Source organism: Hibiscus syriacus, unplaced genomic scaffold, assembly GCF_006381635.1.
Source record: "Hibiscus syriacus cultivar Baekdansim isolate YM2019G1 unplaced genomic scaffold, ASM638163v2 tig00111543_pilon, whole genome shotgun sequence".
NCBI lineage: Eukaryota > Viridiplantae > Streptophyta > Magnoliopsida > Malvales > Malvaceae > Hibiscus > Hibiscus syriacus.
In genome coordinates this window covers 621,625-648,979 of record NW_024063116.1, presented here as the reverse complement: position 1 = coordinate 648,979, position 27,355 = coordinate 621,625, and the positions used below count along the sequence as shown (strand labels likewise).

Below are 27,355 nucleotides of genomic sequence, written 5' to 3'. Positions count from 1 at the left end.
ATGCATGGTTATATATGTTATGGTTGAGTGGATATATGATGATTGTGATTACATGTTGGAATTATAGGATTGCATGTTTCATGAGTTTATTATTGCATCTTTAAATTATGTCTCACTAAGTCTTTGACTTAGCGTGCGAGTGTTTCACACGTAGGTACCAAGAAACATGAATATTAGAGTTAAGGTTTAGCAAAACTGCATATCTTTTGAAGATAATCAGATCAGAAGTGATTCAAACAGTATGTCATTTTGTTATAGTAATTATGTTGGCATGTAATCAAAGTTTAAATCACATATGCTATGATCGATTTTGTAATTATTTTGATTGTATTTATGTAAATTATTTCATTGTTATTTTAATGAAAGTTTAAATTTTCAATGATTTTTTAAAGCAAACATTTTGAAAAGTCAATGTGACACCCCAGATTCGTATCAGGGTCGGGTATAAGTTGGGGGTGTTACTTTTAATGGTATCAAAGATATGGTTTAGCCGATTCTAGGCATAAACTAAAGTTTCGAGTTTCTTTAAATGCGTACATGCCAACAAAATAGTGAGAACTTCTAATATGATAAAGTAATGAATATGTTGTCTTGTTAATAGAATTATATGGTTTTTTCTTATTAGATGTCCGGACACGAGAACTCCCTAAGTGAAGCGGAGATGATAGGCCTGAAGAGAGTAATAATTCACCTGCCCTGGCCAGGCAAGGTGAAGAACAGACACCTTCGGGAGTGCCTGTACAAGATCAAAATGTCTTCTTTAGGACGTTGGACATTATTCAGATGCGTTTCCAACCTCCTGCTCCTCAAATCATAGAATGAATGTAGCAAAAGAGCTAAAAGGATTAGGAGCTCCTGAGTTCAAAGGTAAAGCCGAGGAAGGTCTTGTTGCTGCGGACCTTTGGCTCAATGATGTGAAGATAATGCTTGATGGACTCCACTGTTCTGAGCTGGAGAAACTAGATGAAGTGGTCTCCTTGCTCCATGGGCGAGCGAGAATATGGTGGACGAATGTCACCTTGAGGATGGTCATGAATACGAGTGTGAGTTCAATAATTTAAATCGTTTTGCTGCTGAGCTGGTTCCGATCGAGAAGGATGCATATGAGTGGTTTGTTGAATTTGTCCTCGATTCAAGAGGTAGTTAATCGTGTTAAAGCTCTAGAGAGAGCTCAAAATGAAAGGTTTAGAAAGCAAAGAGCCCAAACGTCTAAAAGAACTGGGGCTTCATCAAGTTCTGCACCACCTAAGAGAGGTAGAGATTCTGGTTTTCGATATCAGGCGAGGTTTGAGTCAGTGGCATCATTTGCTAGAGGATCAAATCAAATAAGAGCCAAACAGACTCAATCAGTAAGGTCTGGTGCTGGGAGATCAAATCAGGGTCAAGCCAAACAATGTCAACTTTGTGGAAGAAGCCATACCAGAATATGTCGAGTAATCTCCGGGGCTTGTTTCTGATGTTGGAACACGGGACATTTCATCTGGGATTGTCCAATGATGGCCGGAGAGCCTGCACAGTCAGAGCGATCTGCTTCGGTATCCCAAAGAGGGCGAGGTAGAGGTAGAAATCAGCCTGAATCCTCTACTCAATAGGAAGATAAGAGTTATGGTCTAGCAAAGCAACATCTTTTTTGAAGACGATCAGATCAGAAGTGATTCAAACAACATGTCATTTTGTTAGAGTAATTATGTTGACATGTAATCAAAGTTTAAATCACATATGCTCTGATCGATTTTGTAATTATTTTGATTGTAATTATGTAAATTATTTCACTATTATTTTAATGAAAGTTTAAATTTTCAACGATTTTTTTAAAGCAAACGTTTTGAAAAGTCACTGTGACACATCAGATTCGTATCCGGGTCGAGTACGGGTTGGGGGTGTTACATGAAATGTAGCATGAGTCCTTGAAAGAAGACAAATGGAGCAAAGATATTTGAAAAAATAGGGAAAGGATGAACAATAACGGGGTTGGAAAGAAAACCTATTAAAAATAGATAAATAAAATGTTGTCCATAAACTAATTTGAACTTGCAAAGACTCATAATCAATATTTTTTTAGTGTAGGTGTTAAAATAAAAAATTAAATCATTTTACTAACATATCACGTTATCAAACTAATGTCATTCAACGTTCAAGCGAACAAAACTTAATAAAACGATAACATAAGTGACAAAAACTTAATAAAACGATAACATAAGTGACAAAAAATGTGCAAATATGAATGGAAAGTGACCAAAACTTAACCCACATATTATCTACGTGGAAATGATGTAATTTTAATTTTATATAATCACCATGTCACATTAGCAAATCATTAAAGGTTTAACGGCCGTTAACCTTCAATGACCATATCTTAATTAAAACAAAATAAAAGAGGCCAAATCGTAATTTAAATGAAACGAAAGTGACCAAATCTTATATTTTTTAATTCAGTGAGGAAAAGTTTATAAAACTCAAACGAAAGTGACCATTTTTGTAATTTATCCTTATTTAGTATAATGTTGTGATTTTTCATCCTAAAATTAAATGTTGAGATCAAAATACTCAAAAAACAATAATAATAATAATAATAATAATAACAAAAACAACTATTTACTCAAATATTAAAGTATTTTTAATATTATACCCTTTGAAAACATATATATAATATAAATTGCCACATATATACTATAAATTGCTTGCTAGTTGTCTTAGTATTTTCGTCCATATGTATGAATTAAACGATCACAGTGATTAAATGTGATGGTTGTTGTCCTAGAGGTCTTAGGTCAATATATCAGTAGTTGCAAACTATTTAAGAGTTCGTTTTCAAATGATTGAGAGCCTTTAGAAGAGAATCATCTTATATTAATAAGAAAAGGAAGTCATTTTCGACCATCTACTCTGATATCCTTGGAGACGATTTCAACGGAAGTTAACTAACAACTAATACTCAATTATGATTAAAGATTTAGCGACCCTTTGGACGTGATTAGGGAACATAATGATGTTTATAATATGACTAACACCAATTTATGGTGGGTGTGAGATCAAATTACTTGAAACTGCTAATAATTTTGCATAACTCTCTCTTCACGCGATCATTTCATTATCAAATGATTGAATATGTGACTTTAGATTATGATAACAATAAGATATGCTTTGATTTAGCTAATTCTCTCTATCTTTAAATCCATCCCCTTTCATATTCTTTTTGTCACATCTCATTTTTCAAGCCATTGCAACTGCTTTGTGTTTTTAACATTTTTGTTTCTAAAATCAATTAAGATTATTGTACTTCCAACAAAGGAAACGAATACTTGCTTGGACACAATGTCAAGATCAATTTGATTTGTAAATCTTTTTATTTTTTTTCTATTATGGTGAGATTGAGATTTATTCTCTACCATTTTAGTTTGATATAACTTAATTATTAAATTTTATATTATTTTTAATATATTTAATTGATAATATTATGTTAAAGTGATGGCATGCATTTGATCTTTTTAAACTTGTCTTAAACTTTAGGTTATTGTGTTAATTTTGAATTTTCATATGACTTTGATTGCGAGATCGAATAATAGTAAAAGGAAAAGGGATAAAGTAACTTTTAACTTATCAACTTGATTATTGAAGTTTTTTATTTCACATTAATTTCGAAATAGATAATTTTCTTTTATTTTAGTCCTTTTTAATGATATATACTCTGAGATTGTACCATATCGTACTACCAAAGGTCACATTCATTAAAATGACTAAAATCCAAATTAAATAACTAATGTGAATCAACAAAATTGTTCGAGGACTAAATTTAAAAAAACGGGGGAAACTTTGTCATAATCTTGTCTGTATTTTTTGTGGTTTAAAATAAACACAGCCCACATGATGAAAAAGAATCAACCAGAAGGATACAGGGTCCAGGGAGGAATATATATACCTAAAATAGGGGGGGGATAGTTTTCTGAAAGAAACCCCATACCTGAATGATAATATATAGTGGTTAAAATCATAACTGGATTGAATATAATATTCTCCAAAATTTCATCAGGATCTCTATATCTTTGAAGCCAAGCCACCCAAAACTATGTAATCCAGCTGCAGCGGCAATCATTAGCAGTACATGGTAGCGAACTGGAATGTACTTTGCCTTTATTTTTTTTCAACCATGTGAAAATCTGAACCCACTATTAAAATGATTGATCAAACCAGCACAGATGTCATCCACTTCTTCCTCAATCAACCAAAGATTAGATTTTTACACCAATCTGCTGTGCAGAGGTGTACTCCATTAACAATGTGTCCAACCTGGCTGCATCCACCTTTGCCTAAATCATTGAGAATCATATATAATTACTTTCAATCATTTAATTGATCTTAATGATAAAAATAAAATATTATTTTTATAGAGATATGAATTTGAATAATTATGTTTATAATATATATACATTATTAATAAATCAAGAAAATTTTAAACATATACGGCGTTTTTCTAAAAAATCATCGGTGACGGGTATATTTACCGATCTAGCACCGGTCAGACTATATTTTTCGATCCAACACCCTTAGCAGTAAAGCGCGCCCCCTGTACCGCGTTATATGTTGATTTGGCGCTAGGTGGTGTAAGGCGCCCCCTGAAGCGCGCCTTATACTAATATGGACACACGTAGGTATAGCGCGCCCCCTGGGCGCGCCTTACGCCACGTAAGGGTATATTGCGGGACAGGGGTCGCGCCTTACCTTTAACATAATTATATTAGGTGCGGACCAGGGGTTGCATCTTAGCTTTATCTGATAATTATGTAAGGCGCGGTGCATATATCGCGTCTTGTAACTTTTCTCCACTATAAATACCCTTTCCCCTCCGGTAACTCCTTACATCTTTCAACAGAAAAAATTAATATAACAATCTGGCAATCTTCTCATATTTGATTCAGAAGTTCGTGCGATTTTTCGTTATAAGGTAATTTTGTTATAATTTTTTATTATATTTATTATTTATTATGATTATTTGAAAAAAATATTATAGTAATTGTTTTCAATTAATTTCTGTGCCAATTCAAGGGGAGAGCGAGAGCATACGTCGAAATATTTTTACGGTGCAGGTAATAATATAAAATTATATTATTTAAATTATTTACGTTTATGTGTAAAAATTTTATTGTGTTATATTTTCGTTCATATATTATTTATTTAATCAGGTTAGTTTCAGTAATTTTTTTTGCAGATATAATATTGTCGCACTTTTAAACTCAAAGAATTGCGCGACTTTCAACTATTGTTTATTATGATGGTGAAATTCGAGAAGATGAAACCGACGTTGTTTTCGTATCAAATGAGCGTGTTAAAATATCATTCAAGAGAAACATAACTCTTGATCTGCTGATAACGAAGATTTCGAGGAAGATTCATGTTGGGAGTAGTAGAAGAATATCGTCGTTGCAGTACAGATTTCCAACATCATTGTTGCCATTAACTTATACAGCGTTCAAACTTTCGAACAATGATGATGTTGAAATGATGGTTGAAGCTCAAAGTAATTATTCAAACGCCGATATTCAGATGTATGCAAATTTTGTTCAAGTGTGTGATGTTCGGGGTCAATCATTAAGCTCCCACTATGGGCTGGCTGAACAAGTTGATCAAGTTGACAACCCGACGACAGTAATGTGTAATGATTTTAATGCCATAACGGAAAGACATTCATCCGCAACTCCTTACGATATGTACCGAGGTGGGTCGACGAACAATTCGTATGGCAACATCACGTCCAGTTCAAGTGGAAGGCATTCATCTGCAAATCCATTTGACCTTAACATGGAGATGCCATCGACGCAACCATCTGTGCAGTTTCCAATTGACACGATGGCTTCAAGCTCCAGGGGGAGGCATTCGACTGCGAGCTTTTTCGATCTCAATGTCGATATGCCTTCTAGCTCAAGGGGAAGGCGTGCAAGTAATAGGTTCTTTGACCTAAATGTGGAGCGCATGGAGGAACCATAATCTCCACCAGAAGAACCGCTTCGTGAGCCTGGTGCGGATGGTGCTGAGACTGGACTATTCATTCAACCAAAATCACTGTAATTCAACTCCGATGATGATGAAGTTCTAAGAAATGTGGCACAAACTGACCCTCCTGCACACATGTATGAGGCTGATTATGGTGCAATGTACGGGATATAATTTACGGATATGCCTCATCTCGGTGACTATGAATATTACTCATCAATAAATAATGGTGAGTTATCTTTAGGCATGGAGTTTTCAAGCAAAGAAGAAGCAGTGATGACTATAAAAAATTACAATATACGTAATTCTGTTCAGTCCAGAATCAACCGATCCACGACCGAAAAATATGTATGCTACTGTGTCCGACGTAAAAACGGATGGTTCGCGTATCAAAAATGAAGAGGAAAAACAACATATGGGAACAATAGTATACAACGGTCCTCACACATGTTGTGCTGGAGGAGTCAACCAAGATCATCTCAACTAAGATCATCTCAACTTAGACTCTTAAATAATATGCCAAGCCATCATGTCTATGGTAAAAACAAGCTCTCATATAGTTATTGCAGTGTTGATTTCAGCTATACAATCGCAGTATGGGTACACTGTCTCTTATAAAAAAAACTTGGTTGGCAAAACAAAATGCCACTATCAAACTTCATGGCGAATAGGATGCATCTTACAATGAACTTCCAGGTTGGTTTAGGCTGGTGCGGACGTTGAATCCTGGGACAATTGTGGACTTCGAAAACTCCTATGCATACCATAATGATCGAGTTCTTCGCGATCAATGCCAATTCTACCGGGTTTTTTGGAGTTACCCACAGTGCGTTAATGCTGTCAAATAATGCAAGCCTGTGGTCCAGATCGACAGGACTTCCTTGTATGGAAAATACAAGCAAGTGTTATTATTGGCAGTTGTCCAAGATGGCAATCGTAACATTCTTCCAGTTGCTTTTTCTCTTGTCGAAGGAGAAGATACAGATTCTTGGGCTTTTTTCCTCTGAAATTTACGTGCACATGTTATCACGAGGGAAAATATCTGTGTCATTTCAGATCGCAGAGCTGGGATCAAAGCAGCAATGGAGTATTTGGGACCAATATGGCAACCACCCTTTGTCCAACATAGGTATTGTCTCCGACACATTACTGCGAACTAGCATAGAAGGTACAAGAAGAATGATGAGCGTCAATTAATTGTGCAACTAATTGGGTAAGTGAAACTGATGTAGTTTGTTTTCTTTTGATCGTTTTAATTTTGCAAAGAAAGCAAGTTAGTAAGTTATACATTTTTTGATCAGGTTGCGAACTACTTCCTCGAACGTTTGAATCAATGCTTCAAGATTTATGGGCGAAGAACGAGGAAGAATACGATTACATCAGCCTCATCGATAAAGAAATGTGGACGAATGCATATGATAGTGGATATCGATATGGATACATGACGACCAACTTGGCAGAGGCAATCAATTCAACCTTAAAGGGTGAACGTCACTTACCAGTAGCGGCTTTGGTAAAGACTATATATTTTCGTTTGGGGGCGTTTTTTGCGAAGCTCGGGGGATAAGCTCAAACCTGGATGTAAGGCGGTCATGTCTATCACCCTAGATTAGTTGCAGATCTACAGAAAAAAATTTCTGCATCAAATGGAATGTCTGTAACAAGCTTCTCTAGAAGGCATGAAATGTTTCGTGTCACAGAGTTACCGCGACCTCTTCAAGGGATTGAAGTTGTGTCGTTAAGAGTAAATCTAAGGGACAGAACGTGCGACTACGAGTTTTTTCAAGCTCTGAAGTATCCATGCTCTCATGTGATAGCAGCTTGCTTGCATACACGTCAAGACTATAACCATTTTTTGGATCCTGTATACCTACTATATGAAGTTTTTAAGGGTATACGAATTTGAGTTTCCCCCCATAAGTAATGACAAAGACCCTAATGAGGTTCAAGATTGGCTTCTGATTGTACCAAATCCGAGTTTATTGAGGGAGCGTGGTAGTCCAAAATCCAATCGAATTCATTGCGATATGGATATTCGAGAAAGATCTAGACAAGACAGAAGATGTGGACATTGTAGAAACCCATGACACACTAGAAAAACATGTCCACTTTTGTTGCCATCAAGTAACAATTGATGAGGAAATGATGTATTTGTTTATCAAATAATAATTCTTGTACTTTAATTTGTATTTACTTCAAGTTAATGTCATTCGATAATCGCTTATGAAGATTAAAAAAATGATACAATAATACGAGATCCGACGTTTGCGTCATATGTGATTATAATAAAAGAGATAATAAGTGACAAACTTAAGAAAGTTATCGAACACAATCATTAAATTTTATCAAACTGATAACAATTTGGTATTTCAAAATAATTTTAAATACAACAAACTTACAATAAGTATTAAATGGTAAATGATAATCAAATTACAATAACTGATATTAAATGATAATAAACAAAATTAACTGAAATACATTAAAAAAGTCCAACAAATTTAACAAAATAAAGTAAGTATTAAATGAGAAATAATAAAAAATTACAATTAAAAAGTCTAATAAACTAAATACAAATATAATAAAAAACAAAATCTATCGATGCATGCGACGCGAATGTGTTCCGCAGGGCGGTGGCTGTCGGTCTCGAGAAGGATTTCTTCGTATCACTGGTTGTGATTCCTCGCTGTCATCATCATCACCATTATCGTCATCGTCGTCGTCGTCTTGAGTAGACACATTAGGTTGATGAGGAGATGATGACGATGAAGCACCTCCATGGAATAAGGACCATGGAGGTGTATGACTGACTATCCCACCGGCCTGCGAAAACTGGGAAAACTCATAAAACCCAGATATCGCTGAGTGTGAAAACTGTACAGGAGGTGTCTGTGCTGTGGCCATGGGTGATGAGGCTGAACCCGCCAAATATCCAGTGTAAGAACCCCAAGTCGGATCTGCAAACATAGATCCATAATAGCCTCTATGAGGGGTCATCTGTGACAGTGGCGGCGGTGGGGTCATAAAACTAGGTGAAGGTGGCGGCGGTATCTGGTAATAAAAATACGGTGAAAGCATCATATATGGCTGTGGTGGCTGCTGTGAAGGTCCTACTGGTGCAACTGAGAATGAACCGGAAGCACCTACTCTCCGTCCACGAGTCGGGGGACGATGGTGCTATGTCGGTGAACGTCTCTGTCGACGTCGCGGAAAGGTCTGCCCTCGTGCATCCTCGGGAAGCATAAACGGTTTCCCGTTACTATTGAACCACTCGTAATAACCGTCAGCAACCATCAAGAGGTCATCAAAAATGGGCTCTCTACGGGGAAGGCGCCGATGTCGATCATCCCACAACACGACCCACAGATAATGCCTCACCAACCAATCTATATCTTTCTTACCGCGTCTATCTGTGCTATGCAAATCGTCCATATTGCGAGGTGTTTCCGGAATTGGTTGAAAACAACCAAATTGCCGAAGCACGCGATCAGTGGAGTGCCACTCGACGGTCGCATAACAGATTAAGAGGAACATCGCCATCCAAACATCTGATGGGCCCCTCAACTCAGGTGGGATCACCGCCCTCATATCATCAGTAGAATATGGCAGCCATTCAAACTAAAACAAATATATATAATTTTTATCAAAATAATAATCTAATTATATAACTATAATCTAAAATCGATTTTTAAACATTAAAATTCATATATGTATGCCAGCCTTCTGATCGATGAGCACCCTAATTTTTTTCTAAATCATCAGGTAGTTCCTGATGATTTTTCCTATCAGTAGACCACCTATTCGAGGAAAAAAATTATTACACGTTGTATATAATGATTAATATACGAAATCAGTTTTACAATTACCTCAATAGTAGTGGAGATACGAATGGGTTCTTGACAACGGGACATAAAAAGGACAATCGATACCATGCCTAAGACTGCAGCAGCAGGAGACATCCGCCGATAGCATTACGCCTGTAGTCAGTGGCTCGACACATCTCTCTGTACAGGAAAGCCAAAATTACCGAGCCCCAACTGAGTGATACAGCCAGATGAAAGTCGCCAAGGTGTCGCAACCACATGCAGTGAACTTGGTTGCGCGATTTGTCCGGCATCAACAACCCTCCTATTAGTTGCAGTATACATGCCCGTGTATACATTTTAACTTCATCCTCAGACGCGTCTTCGCTCAATTCACGAAATTGGCATCTAACCAATTTAACGGTATCCGACCACCGTTAAAATTTTCTGGGACACGTCCTAGATTATCCCGACACAAAGCAGTCCAGGAACCCTGCGCGATCCCTGATATCACATCTCCATCCACAGGAAGCCCTAGGTGAATAGAAACATCCTCAAGTGTAATCGTGCACTCTCCGCACGGAAGATGAAATGTGTGGGTCTTCGGCCTCCACCGCTCTACTAAGGCAGAAATCATGTCTGGCTCTATCTTACAGTGACTCTGATATCTACCTATGTAACCGAATCTAGCATCTACTAAATACGGCAAGACACGGCTAGGTATCACTAACTTAAGATTCCTAATAAAAGGATCTAATACACGATCCTTCTCCTAAAATTAAATAATTACAAAATTAATTCTTAATCTAATAATCATGCATTAAATAAATCAACAAATTATTACTAATAATTTAAATTAAATTAAAACGTTAAAATGTTACCGTATCAACAAAGTGTTGAGATATATGATTTGCATCCAAGAGAAGTAGATCGTCTGCCATTTTATATCTGTAAAAAAATTAAATAAGTAAAATATTAAATAAATTAAATACTTAAATAAATTAAATACAAAACATTAAAAATATAATAAAATATACCTTAGAAGAGATTATAAGAGTATTTGAGAGAAGTTGAGAGAATTTAGTGTGATGAAAGTGATTGAGGATGAGGGTATTTATAGGGAGGTTTGGGGGTATTGAAGTCGGGATAGTTGTGTAATTACACCTAAGGCGCGCCGCAGGAGGCGCACCTTTCTGACGCGTGTCAGATTCACAGGTAAGGCGCGGCCCCTGCCCGCGCCTTATGTGTAATTATATACTTACCCCGCTTTTTATCCACGTGTGTCCATGTCAGCATAAGGCGCGTTTTAAGGGGCGCGCCTTACCCCACGTGGCGCCAAATCAACATATAACGCGGTACAGGAGGCGCGCTTTACTGCTAAGGATGTTAGATCGAAAAATATAGTCTGACCTATATTAAATCAGTAAATATACCAATCACCAGTGATTTTTCAGAAAAAACGCCAACATATACTATATTATAATTATCCAAATTACTAAAGAAACAAAAAGTTGATTACCCCGGGTAGTGTCCTCATTGGGCGATCATAAATACATTCTTGCAGTAATGTTTCGACCTTGAAGCAAAGTAATGTCGGATCCCCGCATTTAAGTAGGCAGCTATCGTATGGTGTCTCTGGCCTCTGTCTTTTCGGATGATGGCCCATGGGTGCGATTAAGTTCTATACCCACTTGCCGAAATCATATTCGGCTAATACCATATCTAATTTGGTCCATGAGAATAATTTTTTCGGGTTGTTCTGATTTAAGTCATTTCAATTCATCTTATTGTTTATTAAAAAATTATTAGATTATTTTGGATTTTGATAACTTTGTGTTCATGTCATTTAAAGTTAAATTATTTCATGTATATACGAACCAAACGATTTTAGTAGTAAAAAAATTATTGTTGTTTCAAGCATAAATAATACCATAGATATAAATATGTAAGGTCAAATAATTGAAAGTTATCTTTAAACGTATATTGTATTGTGCTTACCCCATATTAATCAAAAATTATTTCATATATGAGTGAAATTAAATTTTAAATTATTTAAGTGTAGATCAATTCAAATTAAATTGTTGTATTTTAAAGGTTATCGCATTAATTATATTTGAATTGGATTTATTGGACGAAGTTTTGATTTCAAGTCGAAAGTAATGACTATACTGCATCACTTTGTATATTGACTCGCGATCGCTTTGGGAAAAAAAAGATAAGTAGGTAAAATATTATGTTCATTTACAACATTGACTGTTTGATGCATTGCATCATCACATAGTTGTTGAGAATTCTAGCGCAAATCCAAATCCTATAATTCTTGGTGGAATCGAATATGATCACTATCTTATTTTCAAAGTAAATACAAAAACAAAAGCTGGCAGGAATTCCCTTAAACCCTGCAGATCGGTTGACAGTTCAAAATATAGCACCGCCACACCGTCTTCCTCGAAACTGAAAATAAATTTGCGGGTAACGGATTTTATCAATAAACATTGTCACAGGACAAAACATGCAAGAATAGTAATGTTTAAAGCAGATTGTGCTCATTTTAATGAAAATGAAGCGTGACTTGGGTATCTAGAAAGTTTGTCTACATGAGAAAATCAATCGCAGTATCATTTGTTCTGACGTATCAACATCCAACTACGTAGATATCTGTTATTATCTCACAGCTGGCCACCTTACTAATGTAACTTCTTATATCCAGTTCGCTAAACCGGGGGGGGGGGGGTCATAAGCTGAATAATTACAGGCTTTTATACCAAGCAAACCAATTGTCTTCACTCACTCAGCACGATCCCATGTTTGACTCTTCGGTTTCAAATGGACGAGTTTTGTGCATAGAAAGCCGGTTTAAGTTCATGCCTAACAATTCAAGGTGGTCGGATTCATATATGGCTTCACAGACATCAACAGTATGTTAGAGATCCAAATCCTAGCATACAGTTGGTATCATGATATTAAGCAAAATGCAAGTTCAAGTGAAAATGAAACACCAAATGTGCAGTTGGAATCATACTACGAAACTTTCATTTTCTTTCTTTGTTTAAATTACATAGCTAGCTAGTTAGGAAGCGCAACAATTGCAGCATTTATTCCGAGTTAGAATCAATTCATGAGGGTATGCAAGGCAAAAAAGCTTACAAATTTTGTATGGATAAAGCTACAAAATTCCAACAAATAATCTTACCTAGCAACCATTAGACTCTCACTGGCTTTTGTAAAACAGCAGAAAGATAAAGTTCAGGTTTTCCTGATCCACCAGCATCTATCTTCTCTCCTATAACCCATTTCAGCTTCTTATACCCGAACTTTTCGATCAATCGAGTCAAGGTCTTCTTCTTTTCATCATTCGCACAGTAAAAATTATCTAACCAAAACAAGCCGCCTGCCCTCAAGATCCGATCTATATCGAACATCAAGAACTCCAATTTTTCTGGTTTATCTCCAACATCTAATCCGCTTGTCGCGTGCACCAAATCGAACACATTATCATAGAAAGGGAACCTATGGTCCAAACTCAAAAACAAAGGGAAAAGGCCTCTTGCAGCAATGAATTCAGCATAGGGTGCATCAATATTAAGGGTGTTAGTAATGACAGTCACATTTTTCTCAGACATTCTAGCAGCAAAAGTCCCAGACCCACCTCCAATATCGAATCCTATTCTGATCCCACCACTCCCCATAGCCAACACATCATCAATAAGAAAATCATTCTTGGTTCTAGTCTTGATATATTTTTGAGTCTCATTAACCAAATCAAAGCAACCAGCACAGTCTTTACTCAATTTTTTATTATTCAAACAGTTGAAATTCTTGCAACCAAGTCCACTCCAAGTCAAAATCTTTTCCCCAACAGGTTTCCAAAGAGAAGCAGGTAAAGAAGTAAGGCCTACCTTAGGAACAGTCTTGGCAAAGCATCTCCTCCTAGGCAGAGGCTCACATCCCTTCAATATTAGCTTCTGAGCAAGAATCCAATCATCAGGACAAGGTCCAAAAACCTTGTAACTCATGTACTGGGACAACAAATCAGCAGATTTCTCACAGGAATGTCCCACAGAAGCCACCATCTCGGTGATCCCTGTTCTTGAATCCTTCCCCAAAGGGAGCTGATGGTGTTGAAGGAAAAACTTGAGCTCAGTTGCAAGATTGGGTCTTGAAAGATCAAGGGTGTCATAACCAAGGAGCTGTTTTTCCATCTGGGCAAGCTTTCTTTGAGAAGAATCGATCTCTTTCATAATCAAAGAGACATGTTGAGAGATTAAAGATAAGTTCTTGTGGGGATGGTGAAAAGGGTTGGGTATGTTTTGTTTTGGTGAGTAAGTGAAGGCATATAAAGCAAAGAGATTGGTGATGATAACAGAGAAAAGCATGAGAATGTTAACAGCAAAAGAACAAACTGTGGCTCGCTTGAATCTTGCTGTTCCATCCCCGATCTTCAGTGAAACCGAACCCATCCTGGCTTCGCTTTGCTTTTGCTCTTGAAGTGAAACGAGCAAACAGGGGGATGGGAAATGGGTCCTTCTCGAGGTTTAGATTTGTCAAGTGGAGCAGGTTGATGCTCTTTTGTTCTCTTTTTCATTGTTTATTCATTAGAGAAAATTTAGTGACTGATTTAATTAATCGAGCCAATAGGGCTAGTATAGTAAATAAGACTAAATAAAAAGTAGTTACTCGAGTTTGATTTTGTTGTAACCAATTTTTTTATGGGGAAATCGACTAGTTACGACCGTAAGATATTATGAAAAGATTTTCATAAAAAATAAAAATTTCAAGGTATGATTAGAACATCTCAAATCAGATAATTTTAATAAAATATTTTTATTTTATCAAAAACAACAAATTTTAGTCTACAAAAATAAAAAAAAATCAGGTTCCGGAATCAGTTAGGCGTGGAGAAAGATTAACACCCCACAGTGTCCAGAAATTGGTACCCAATCGATTATCCTATATTTAAAAATTAAAAATTTTGAGTTTGACATTTTATTTAATTCAAAATTCATTATGTATGCAAAGTTTGGATATGGATGTCGGTTTATCAAGACCAATAACGACCACCTTCAATCATTTATGCAAAAACTTCGTTATTGATCATAATAAACAAACAATGCCTTGAACATTAAGAAATCATGACATGGGGTTTTGAAAATGATGTTGATTTACTTCGAGAATTACCAGTGATCACCCCCAAATCATAACGCGAAGGATAGACTATTAACCACATAATAAATGAACATTATCTTGTTTTAAAATCGAATTATACAATCAAAAAACCATTTATGAACCTAATTATACTAGGTGAATTAATTAAGACAATTCCTAACTTAGAGTTTCAAATTATGAAATTTAAAGAACCTAGAGGGCTAAACCTAAAATGCATACTCTAATATTAATCCTAATTGATTTTATCAATTATTGAGTCGAATAATCAAGGTGAACCCTCAGGCATTTAATGAGAGAACCAAATTGAATTTTCCTTAAATTAAAGGACTAAAATGAAATTAAGCCTAAATAGAGGTTCTAATTAATAACCCTAATTAATTTTAACCAATTATTGAATCGAATAATTGATTTTAACTCTCGGGTATTTAATACGAGAACCAAATCGAATTATTCCATAAATTAAGGGAGTAAAATGTGAGAAATCTAAATCTAAAGAATAAATTCAAAGTCTAAATTAAAGGGGAATGAAACTAAAGAATTAACCCTAAATTTTACTAATTAAAGAACAGAAACTTAATGGAAAGTAAAATAAAGTAATTAAAATTAATATAAAAAACCACAAACAAGCATTTAAATACATAAATAAGAAAATCTAAATATATAAAAATTAATAATACAAATTTAATTAATTCCTAATTAATAATTAATAATTTATAAAGTATGAATTTAATAAACTAACTAGTAAAAGGGTTAATTAATAATACAATTAACTTAAGGTATAAGATGCAAAAAAACAACAACAAATTGAGGATCAAATTTAAATTAGAACATAAATACTTAAATTAGAGACCAAATTAAAAATAAACAGAAATTGAGCATTTAAATTAAGACAGACTAAAAACTCAAATTAGTTACCAATATATACAAACACGCTAAAACTAGGGTGATTCAAACATAATGTTTTTTATTTTTATAAACGTAGAATTTTCTAATAAATAAAACTTTTAAAATTATCAAAGCAGGACATGGTATTCGAGTTAATATCTAAAGTATCACTAGAGGTGACCAAGATGTAATTTTGAGCTAAAAGTACATGGACCTAAACACAATTTTACCATTTCGATTAATACTAACATATTCACAAATATATGAGTCAAATAACATGAATAGCATCTTATAAAAAGATGCTTAATATACAGGGGTTTAAAACAAATTAATCCTAATTATTTTTATATAAAAACCTAATTATAATAAACCTAAATTTTCTTAACCCTAATTCCTCATTCTCAATAGCCTCTCACTTTGAGAGTTTATCTCATCTTCTCTCTTTTCTCTCGACCGAGAGCCCTAAAGGCTCTCTATTTCCTCGTTGGTCACCGCACCGTGGTGGTTGTGCTTGCTTCGACCACTCATAACCATAAATGGAGCATAACATAGGTTAACCCAAACACCTAAAATGCCTCCATTCTCCTTTTTCCTTTGTCTTCACAAAACAAACCCACAAGCAACCAAAATCGTCGCCTTTGTTCAACCCGACCACCATTAGTGGTGGTCAGACACCCTAACTCTCACCAAAAACAGCTGAAACCCATTCATTTCCCTTTAAAGCCCCTATAACCAAAACAAAATAATACCTAAAAGGCTAAAACCGAATCCTAACTGCTTGCATTTTTTATTCTGGCAACAATGATGGTTAGAGGTTTACCTCAAAAAGGCGAGGCTCGACGACGTGGGATGAGTCGAAGAGACCCCACCATACAAGTCGTCGTTCCTTGGTAATGGTGACCTCGCTTGAGCGTCAGACTCCTGAGAAGGAACCCGGACATCTTAGGTAAGCAAATCGACTGTTCCCTCACTCTTAATTTTTACTTAAAAAATTGCATGAAAAGAAGAAAAAATAGTTACTAGAAGTTTTTTTTAAATGGCTAAATACCTTTTTAAAATAACCATTTTTATACTCACTTGTTTCAAATTTGGGGGAAATACCTTGTATTGCTGTTGGAATGTGTCTGTATGAGTACATGCAGTCACTGCTCATGAAGTTGCGTGCAGCTGATCGTCTCTTGGAGTTGATGCATCTAGAATGTTAGGCGGTTAGGACTGTTAGTAGTTGTAACTGATGTTAATATCTTGTAACTGCTTGCATGTATGAACACTATATAAAGGTTGTAAAGGAAGAGTTAAATGAATGAAAGAGAAAGCATTATGGTTCTTGAATCTTGTTGTTAATGTAGCTGCCATAAACGTTTCAATATGGTATCATTCGCTACTGTATCCTAGGAGTCGTTTCCGCTGTTCGTGCTGTTATGGATAAGAGTGACTCTTCCACATCCACTTCAATGGAGTTTTCCTCCCGAAACACCAAAGTTTTCAGATGAATCAAACTTCCTTCTTTGGAAATAACAAGTGTTACTCATCGTACGGAGTCATCGTCTTGAGTGGATGCTGATAGGAACGATGCTACCTCCTCCAGAAATAGTGGTTGGCGAAGAAGGAGCTGCAGTCATCAATGAAGAGTACGAAGAATTTTTGGCCCAAGATAGCGCGTTAGCTTCTTGATTGCTATCAACAATCATTCCTCATTTACTCCCACAATTTGTTGGTGTTGAAACGTCAGCGTAGGTATGGAATAAAGTCTTGCAATTCATTGTAAACCGATCTGCCACTGTTGTAACGAGTCTACATTACAAGTTGCAGTCCCTCAAGAAAGGAGGAGACATCATGAGGGCTTATCTTACCAACGTGAAAGAAGTCACTGATGCACTAACTTTCCGTGGCAGTCCAGTTTCAGTGTCTGAACATATTGCTAGCATCCTTAAAGGTCTTACAAGGGATTTCAACCCTTCATTGCAGTCATATCTGCCATGAGTGACTCGTTGTCACTTGACAACATCTACACCATGCTCATTGATGTTGAAACACAGCTTGAGGGCTTCGATTATCAGCCAGAGTCTTTACCTATTAGTGCTAATCTTGCACAAGGGAAGATGGAAACTGATTCTAACAATAATCGTGGGAAGCAACAGTATAGAGCCAATAATTCATCCTACTCGCGAGGGAGGTCTCGTGGCAGAGGTAGAGCTCGACCCAAAGTTCAGTGCAAACTATATGGCAAAAATGGGCATCTTGTCAGTAAATGCTAGCATAGGTTTGATGAGGATTTTACTGGTATCACACTTGATGATCACATCTTTGGGTCCGAAAGTTCTAAAGCATAATATGCTGTTAATGGAGCTAGTGACAGTGCATGTGGTTGCTGCAGTCACGACAACTGCAGTCACGACAACACATATCATGAAGGCAACAGAAGTGCTGGGCAAAATCAAGTACATTCTAGTTCTGCTGGTTAAGAATAGTGGGTGATTGACTCTGGTGCAACAACACCACGTTACATCCAATGCAGCGTCAATTACCTCACACTCAAATTGCAACAATCCTGGTAAGTTAATGGTTGGAAATGGTGATTATTTGACTGTTTGTAAAGTTGGCAAGGTTGAATTACAAGCTTCATCGCGCACTTTATCTTTAAGTGACATTATTCATGTTCCCTCCATTACTAAGAATCTACTTTCTGTTTCCAAGCTTGCTAGGGATAACATGTGATTCTTGAATTTTATGCTAAAACCTGTTGTGTTAGAGATGAAGACACAAAGGTTATGTTGCTGCGAGGCATAGAATGTGATGGCTTATACTCTTTCAAAGCTGGCATCACTCAAAGAAGAAATGATGTAGCTAAATTCCATACTACCATAGCATCCTCCAAGACATCTGAAACTTGGCATAAAAGGATGAGACATCTTGGTTATGATACATTGTTAAAATTTGTAAACAAATGGATGTAAAAGCTCTTCATGATATTAATAAAAATTATGTAGCTTGTCATTTAGGTAAAAGTCACAAGTTTCCTTTCCCTCGATCTAATAGTTTTTATATAGAACCATTTCAACTTGTCTACTCGGACCTATGGGGACCTCCACATGTGTCCTCGAATGGTTTTCAATTCTATGTATCGTTTGTTGATGCGACCACACAATTTACATGGTTGTACTTGTTAAAAACAAAGGCTAAAGTTGTAATAGTGTTTAGGCTGTTTCAAAAGTTAGTTGCTACGCAGTTCGATGGGGTAGATAAAGCTCTTCAAATTGATTGGGGAGAAGAGTTTCGACCGGTGATATATGAACTAAGCAAGGCTGGTGTTCTTCATCGTCTTACATGTCCCCATGCATCTGAACAAAATGGTGTAGTTGAGCGAAAGCATAGGCATCTTGTTGAAATGTCCCTAGTCCTACTTGCTCATGCGTCTATGCCTATTAAATTTTGGTCATATGCTATTTAGACCACAGTGCACTTGGTTAACAGGTTGTCATCAAGAGTTTTCCATGACAAGTCTCCATTTGAGGTCTTGTATGGCAAAATTCCATATTACAGTGGATTAAGAGTGTTTGGTTATAGATATTTTCCACATCTAAGGTCGTTCTTGTGTCATATGCTTGAGTTTCAGTCTCAGTTGTGCATATTTTTAGGTTATAACATGCAACATAAAGGGTTTCAGTGCTTAGCAAGTGATGGATGTGTCTACATTTCAAGGCACGTGGTATTTAATGAGGATGTGTTTCCTTTTGCAGGTAATCCTAGCAGGAGTTCTGTTGCAGGCTCGAGTAGAAGATAGTCTCGGTCCCTTGAATTAATCACTGAAGTTACCAAATTCAGGGCTCAGCAACCTGAACCTCATAGGCTACCTACAAATATAAACAATAATTCATCAGATAGCTTGCAAGCATCAGGTGCTGCTCGTGGTGTGGAAGAAAATGTTGAACTTGTGGTTGACAATGAGTTGTGTATGGATGTTTTTGTCAATAGTGGAAGTGTAGAACGTGAGTTAAGTCCATAACAACACACTGCCAATATGGAAGTAAATGATAATACTGCAGTCAACATGCTGATGATGTGGTCATCGATGATAATGTTGAAACTGAAGAACCTCGTGGCAGCACTCATCCCATGCTAACTCGGAGCAAGTGTGGAGTGTTTAAACCCAAAGCCTGTATAGGATCTGTTATGGACTATGTTCCATGCACGGTACATGAAGCATTTAAAGTCCTAGAGTGGAAGACATCCGTATATGAAGAGTATAATGCACTGGAACGCAATGAAACTTGGGAATTACCTAGGTTACCTGAAGGAAGAAAAGTGGTTAGCTGTAAGTGGCTGTTCAGGCTCAAGAAAAACCTTGATGGCTAAATTCATCGATACAGGGAACATTTAGTTGCTAAAGGTTTCTCATAAATCCCTAGCTATGATTTTAGAGACACCTTTAGCCCTGTGGTTAAGTTCACCACCTTGAATGTTATCTTCTCATTAGCAGTAACCAACGGTTGGGCTCTTCGACAAGTAGATTAATAATGTCTTCTTGAATGGTGAGCTCCAAGAAGTGGTTTTCATACAACAACCACCAGGCTTTGAACAGACTGCTCCTGATGGAAGTAAGTTGGTATGTCGGTTGAAAAAGGCACTTTATGGACTGAGACAAGCACTTAGAAGCTGTCACACCAAGCTTTGAGACAATTTGTTAATTATCGGGTTTCAAGAGTCATGAGCTGATGTCTCATTGTTCATCAAGAAGAAGGGTGTGAACTATGTTTATCTACTAGTGTATGTTGATGACATAATCATCGCATGCCATTCCAGTAATGAGATAGATGAAGTTGTTAGATTGCTAAGTAATAGATTCTCACTAAAGGATCTCAGTCAACTTTCATACTTTCTTGGCATTAAAGTAAAAAGAACAGGTGAGTGTCTTGCTCTGTCACAGAAGAAATTCATCATTGAACTTCTGGAAAAAGCAGACATGTTAAAAGCTACACCTACACCAACTCCCATGGTAGTAGCTACAAAGTTACGAGGTGATGATGGGGAGCTTATTCCTGATGCATACAACTATCACAACATTATTGGAGGGCTGCTTTATGTATGCCACACAAGGTCGGATATCGCATTTTGTGTTAATAAAGTGACTCAATATATGCATGCACCACGACAGTCGCATATGATCACAGTGAAACGGATTCTGCGTTATTTGGTGGTCACGATAAACTTTGGCTTGGTTTTCACTGCTGCTAGAGTTGGAGTGAAGGTTGCCGCCTTTGCAGATGCATAGTGGGGTGGTAATCTCGATGACAGGAGATCAACGTCTAGGCATAGTGTCTTTGTTAGCAACAACTTGGTTGTTTGGAGCTCAAAGAAACAGAAGTCTATATCACGCTCCACAATGGAGGCAGAATACAAGAGTTTTGCTGACACTACAGCAGATGTGGTTTGGTGCACTGCTTGCAGAACTTGGTGTATGCCAAAAAGGAAGAACCAGTCATATGGTGTGACAACACTAATGATATGGCTATGAGTGGAAACTCGATTTATCATACACGTACCAGTCATGTTGATCTTGACATACACTTCGTGCGAGAGAAGGTTGCAGCAAAACAAATGCGTGTCAACTACGTGCTTGCTGCTCATCAGATTGCTAATGGCCTAACCAAGCCACTAGCTTGACATGCCTTTGAAGAATTTCGAGAAAAATTTTGTGTGAAAGAGTGTTGAAGAAGCAGGAGAGGAGAGAAAGTAGGGTGAATGTTGGAATGTGTCTGCATGAGCTACATGCAGTCAATATTCATGAAGTTACGTACAACTGATCGTTGCTCGTGGAGTTGATGCAACTAGGTTGTTAGGCAGTTAGGACTGTTAGTAGTTGTAACTGATGTTAGTACCTTGTAATTGCTTGTATGTATGAACACTATATAAAGGTTGTTAAGGAAGAGCTAAATGAATGAAAGAGAAAGCATTATGGTTCTTGAATCTTGTTGTTAATGTAGCTGCCATAAACGTTTCAATAATTGCTTTGAAAAAATAGGGAAAGAAGAAGGTCCCTCTTTGTTACAATATTTTGGGGTTTTATACCCATTGTTTTGTGACAAAATGACATTTTTTCTCTTTTTTGTTACAACCAAATAAAAAAAATAAAAATTACATTTTATTTTTCCTTGTTTTTGCATGGTCGTTGGATCTGTTGAGGAACTATTGGCATGGCAGAGACACTCGTGGGGCTCTGGGAAGCATTTGAAAGAAAGCTGACCAAGAATGAGGCCATTGTTGGAATGTCGATGGCTATAACATTTTCATTGTTAGGGTTTGGTTGTTACAAATGTATTGGGCTTCTGTCAGATTTATTGGATTATATAGATGATTTTTTTATGGGTATTAGGTTTGAAGGTAAATGTGTATAAGTTTTAATTGGTTCATGTTTGATCTTGTAAATGAGTTATGGGTTAATGGTAGGTTAATTTGATATGAGGTGTAATTTGGGTAATGGGTATAATGCAAATGTAAATGAACATTACATGTTTGATAAATGGACTTTGGATATCTAATTTAGGTTTTAAATAAATAAAAGGCTACAAGTCAATTTGGGCTTTAAAATTCCACAATGGACACATATGATCACTTAGCCCAAATAATCCAACTAAGCAAAGGCACGCCACCTCGAAACCACTGCACAAACATCCTTAAGTTGATCTTCAGTTACCTCTAATTCGATTTGAATTATCCGGACAAAATTAGGGTATGATAGATTTGGTCAATACTTGATAAATACTTAAATCAAATAAACTCGACTTGAGCTCGAACTCACTTGAATTTTTAACGAGTCGCAACAAATTAATTAATACCCACTCGAAAAGCTCACAAGTAACTTGAAAAAATAATATACTAATTTTTAATTATATTATTAATAATATTAATATTAATATTTTTTTATAAAAAAATACAATATTTCATGTACTTAAGGGCTTCAATCGAGCTAAGTCTGAGAATGTTTTGACTTTAAGTTTTTTCAATCTCGAGCTGAGTTTTAATTTTTTATTTCACATTTGAGTTGAACTTGTTAAATTTAAGCTTATGAGCTTTCAAATCAAGTATTAAATAGCTCGAGAGTTTTTTTAAATAAACTATTGAGCTTTCAAATCTTTTCGAGCTTCAATTTTTATTTTAAGTTCGAGTTAAATTTGAAAATTTTAACCTTAAAACTTATGAATAAAATCAAATTTAAGTTTATATTTTTTGAGTCGAATATATCATAGTAATAATCAAACTCGAGTAAACTCCTTTGTACCACTAAGGATGGAAAGGGGATGGAAAACAGGTCCTCTTCGAAATTTAGATTTGTGAAGTGGAGCAAGTTGATATTTTATGAGCTCTTTTTCATTGTTTATTCATTAGAGAAAAATTAGTGCTTGGTTTAAATTAATGATTTAGAAAATCAATCTTTTGAGTAATATCATACAAAAATTATTGTAAGTTCTATTTTATCTTGCATTATGTTCATTTCAGTATTTTATCTTAAAACTCATATATCTATTATTTTGTTTTACTTTTTCCTTAGTCTTGATAGTGACGTTTAGGCCTTGTTGATGTAAAGTTAGTGATTTTCATAGATAACAGAAGATTTTAGGTACCAAAGATAAAAGAGAAAATAACCTCAGTGACCGAAAATGCCTTATAATATACGATTTTAACCAACTTTTTTGGATTTGCCAAAATGACCAACAAATTCGCAACGCAAATTCAAATTTTGCAACCCAGGTTCCAAATTCGCAACGCGAAAGTTGAAATTCGCAACGTGATACTCCAAAATCGTAATGCATTTGTTTCTTAAGAATTTTCTCTAAAAGGATAGTATCCGTGCGGACGTGTCGAAGACACGTATTACCACGACGACGGGACGGGACGGACGGACGGTGGCGGTGCGCGAGAGTCCCCCTTGTTCTCTTTCACTCAACAAGGAAGTGAGAAATACAAGCCTTAAATACCCATTCCCAATAGTGTTTCCAATACTATGTGGGATTGAGTATTACCAACACTTGTTTCCAATGCTAAGTTGAAACATTTAACATTTAACATTTGGAAGTTGGAACACATTTAACCAAGTGAACATCCTTTCGGTGGCCAAGATAATTAAGTTGGAACACATTTAATCAATGCTTGAGAAGGCAATGTACTTGGCGAAAGTTGGGTTAAGAGAAGATAAAAGAGATGATGTGAAGCAAGAGTAAGCACTTCGTCGTGTTCCCCCGACGATGTTGCCATCACACCATGTAGCCAACACAAAAGACATTTGATTAACCCCAATATGTTGTGTACATCCTGACACGTAATAATGGAATAGGATCTTATGTTAAAAACAAATATAACTTAAATATTGCAAAACAAACCAAGTTTTCCCAACTCGATTACAAATATCACTTAATTATCTTGGCCACCGAAATGATGTTCACTTGGTTAAATGTGATCCAACTTCCAAATGTTAAATGTTTCAACTTAGCATTGAAAACAAGTATTGGTAATACTCAATCCCGCATAGTATTGGAAACACTATTGGGAATGGGTATTTAAGGCTTGGATTTCCCACTTCCTTGTTGAGTGAAAGAGAACAAGGGGGACTCTCGCGCACCGCCGTCGCCGTCCGTCCCGTCGCCCCCCGTCCCGTCCCGTCCCATCGTGGTCATGGTCGTGGTCGTGGTAATACGTGTCTTCGACACGTCCGCGCGGATACTATCTTTTTAGAGAAAATTCTTAAGAAACAAATGCATTGCGATTTTGGAGTATCGCGTTGCGAATTTCGACTATCGCGTTGCGAATTTGGAACTTGGGTTGCGAAATTTGAATTGGCGTTGCGAATTTGTTGGTCATTTTGGCAAATCCAAAAAAAGTTGGTTAAAATCGTATATTATAAGACATTTTCGGTCACTGAGGTTATTTTCTCAAGATAAAATTATGGAAGAAAGAGATTGTTTGTTTGTAGATAAAAATTGCAATTATACTATGCATATTGACTCTAAAAACAAAAATAATATTGGTTATTAGTAAAGGTTTTAATAATTTAGTATATATGATATCTATATATTTTTAATAAGATGTATAATAAAGTTAACATAATAAAACAACAAATTAGTAATCTAGGAGAGGTAACTGAAATAGATCTAAATAATGAATTTAAAAAATTATTATCTGATATAAATAATAAGTTAGATCAAGTAGTAATATCTTCTAAAGAAGAAGATATAAATTTAGGTGCTTTATATTATGAAAATGGAAACACCATATTAGTTTTATCAAATGAAGAAGAAATTTTATTTGAAAGTTCATTTAAAAAGGATGGACGAAATAAAAAATAAAAGAGGTTTACACCTCAATAAAAATATCATTTTCAATCCTATAAAAACTAATGGAATACTGAAAATTAAAATTTTCCACAACCAAAGATAAAATAAAAAATATTAAATATTTAAAATTAATAGAAAAACTTTAGGAAGAACATAAATAATTATTTGTTTTATTTAATTATCATTATATGTTTAATTATGATACTACATAAAGTAGTAATAGTAGTTCTTATTCATAAGAAATGGAAGCTATAAGTGCTTTAGATTCATCTGATGAAGAGAAAGATTCTTCAACAGAAGAAAATACTAATATTCTAGAACTTATGGAAATTGATCAATCGGATCCAGATTCAGAAGGAAAAAGAAAATTATATCTTGATCTTTTTGAAGATGGTTGTTTAAGGTCTTTTGATCGAAATAACAAACAAGACTATAATACGACTAGAATAATGGGAGAACAAGTAGAAAATATCTACACAAATGAAGTTGAAACTAAACACACAAGAGAAACTTCACAACTAATTCCTCAAGTACATAAACTCTTAATAAAAGAAATGTTCCAAAAAGATGAGTATATTTAGAGTTAACTAATGTTTCTATATCAGACTATGAAAAAATAATAGATGATTAATCACAATCTATGGCAATTGTTGTAAACAACAATAATTAGACAACTTTTATTTAAATGATTTTGTTGGAACTTTTCAAGGTGATGTTTTACAATTTCTTTGTAGATGGAAAGAATCAATAATAGGTTTGGAATGAAAAGTTCGATTAATTAACTAAATTCAAACGCCTAAAGATATTTTAAAATGATTAACATAAATTCTAAAAATAGAATTTTGTGGATATACAGACAAACAAGATCAAGACAATTAAGCAAGCTATACTTTATTAAAAATAAAATTATGTGATATAAGATATTTAGAAGAATTTTCTAAAAAATCTTCATGAATATAAAAAATAAAAGAAATAGAATTTTAAGAAAATCAATATGTTCATAAATTATCATCACCTTTAGATGAGCTTTACATAAACAAATATGAAATTTATCTTGAAAAATATAGTAGATTACCTGGTGTTGAAATTAGATAAATAGATTCTATGGGAAATAGAATTAGTTTAGTTAGAGAAAGAATTACTAAATATTCTCTACAAACTAAAGTTACTAAACAAATGAAAATAAATTAAATAGTAGACACTGTACAAAAATTTTAGAAAATGAATGAGAATTTAGATGTAAACAAATACGTTCAAATAAAATAAATAAAAATAAAAAATACAAGTTGGTTAGGTGAAAATCTTGGAAACAATATAGGTATCCAAATACTAACTGAAGAAGAAAATTTATTAGAAGAAAAGCTTTTAAAAGTTTGAAGAATAAAAAATTAAATTTTATATGTTTTATTTGTGATAGAGAATGTCATATAGCAACAACTTATCTTTAAAAAAAGGCAACAATGCAAAAAAGATGATTAAAACATTTGAAGAACAAGAGTTCGAAGTTTTGTTAAAAAAAGAAATAAATCATAATGAAATATTATATAAATTAATATAAAAAAAAGTTAATAGTGATGATGATGAGTTTATATTTATGTTACATAGTAGTTCTAATAATCAATTAGAAGAAATACCAAATAATGAACAAAAAGCCATAACATTAGGTAGTATTATTGGAGAAGAAAACAATCTCTCTAATGATGTGATAGTAAAAATAAATAAAAATCATATTTCTAAAAAAGAAATATATAAAATATCTAAATTTAAAAATATAGAGTCAAAGGTACATTGAAAAAATAGTAAAAAATCATTTAGGAGTGATTATGACAACGACAAGAGCTCTATTTAGAAGAGGACATGATATACCAATTTTGGTAGTACTTTTAGATAAAATATTTGAAAATTCAATAAAAACGCTTATACGAGGAATTCAATCTAATTTACATACGAGAGTTATAATGGGTTTAGAGTTAAACCAAATTGAATGTTTATAGGGTAAACTATGCGGATAGTTCCTTTTTTTTCATATGACCGAATTTGGTCACCAATTTGAAAATTAAGAGTATATGGTCCTTAATGTTATCGGTCCATTCGATTTTAATCCATAACGCTATTCGATTTTAGTCCTTAGTTATTAATTCTAGTTATCCATATAAGTCACCAATTGTAAGTGACGTGGAATAAAAA

At 35.1% G+C, this 27,355-nt stretch overlaps 1 protein-coding gene across 1 annotated transcript; it reads right to left on the bottom strand.

The window, feature by feature from the left end:
- Positions 1-12,909: 12,909 nt before the first annotated feature.
- Positions 12,910-14,343, bottom strand: LOC120164854. The gene has a single exon (XM_039174495.1). The coding sequence runs from the start codon at positions 14,246-14,248 to the stop codon at positions 12,992-12,994; it is 1,257 nt and encodes a 418-aa protein (XP_039030426.1). The 5' UTR covers positions 14,249-14,343; the 3' UTR covers positions 12,910-12,991.
- Positions 14,344-27,355: the final 13,012 nt, after the last annotated feature.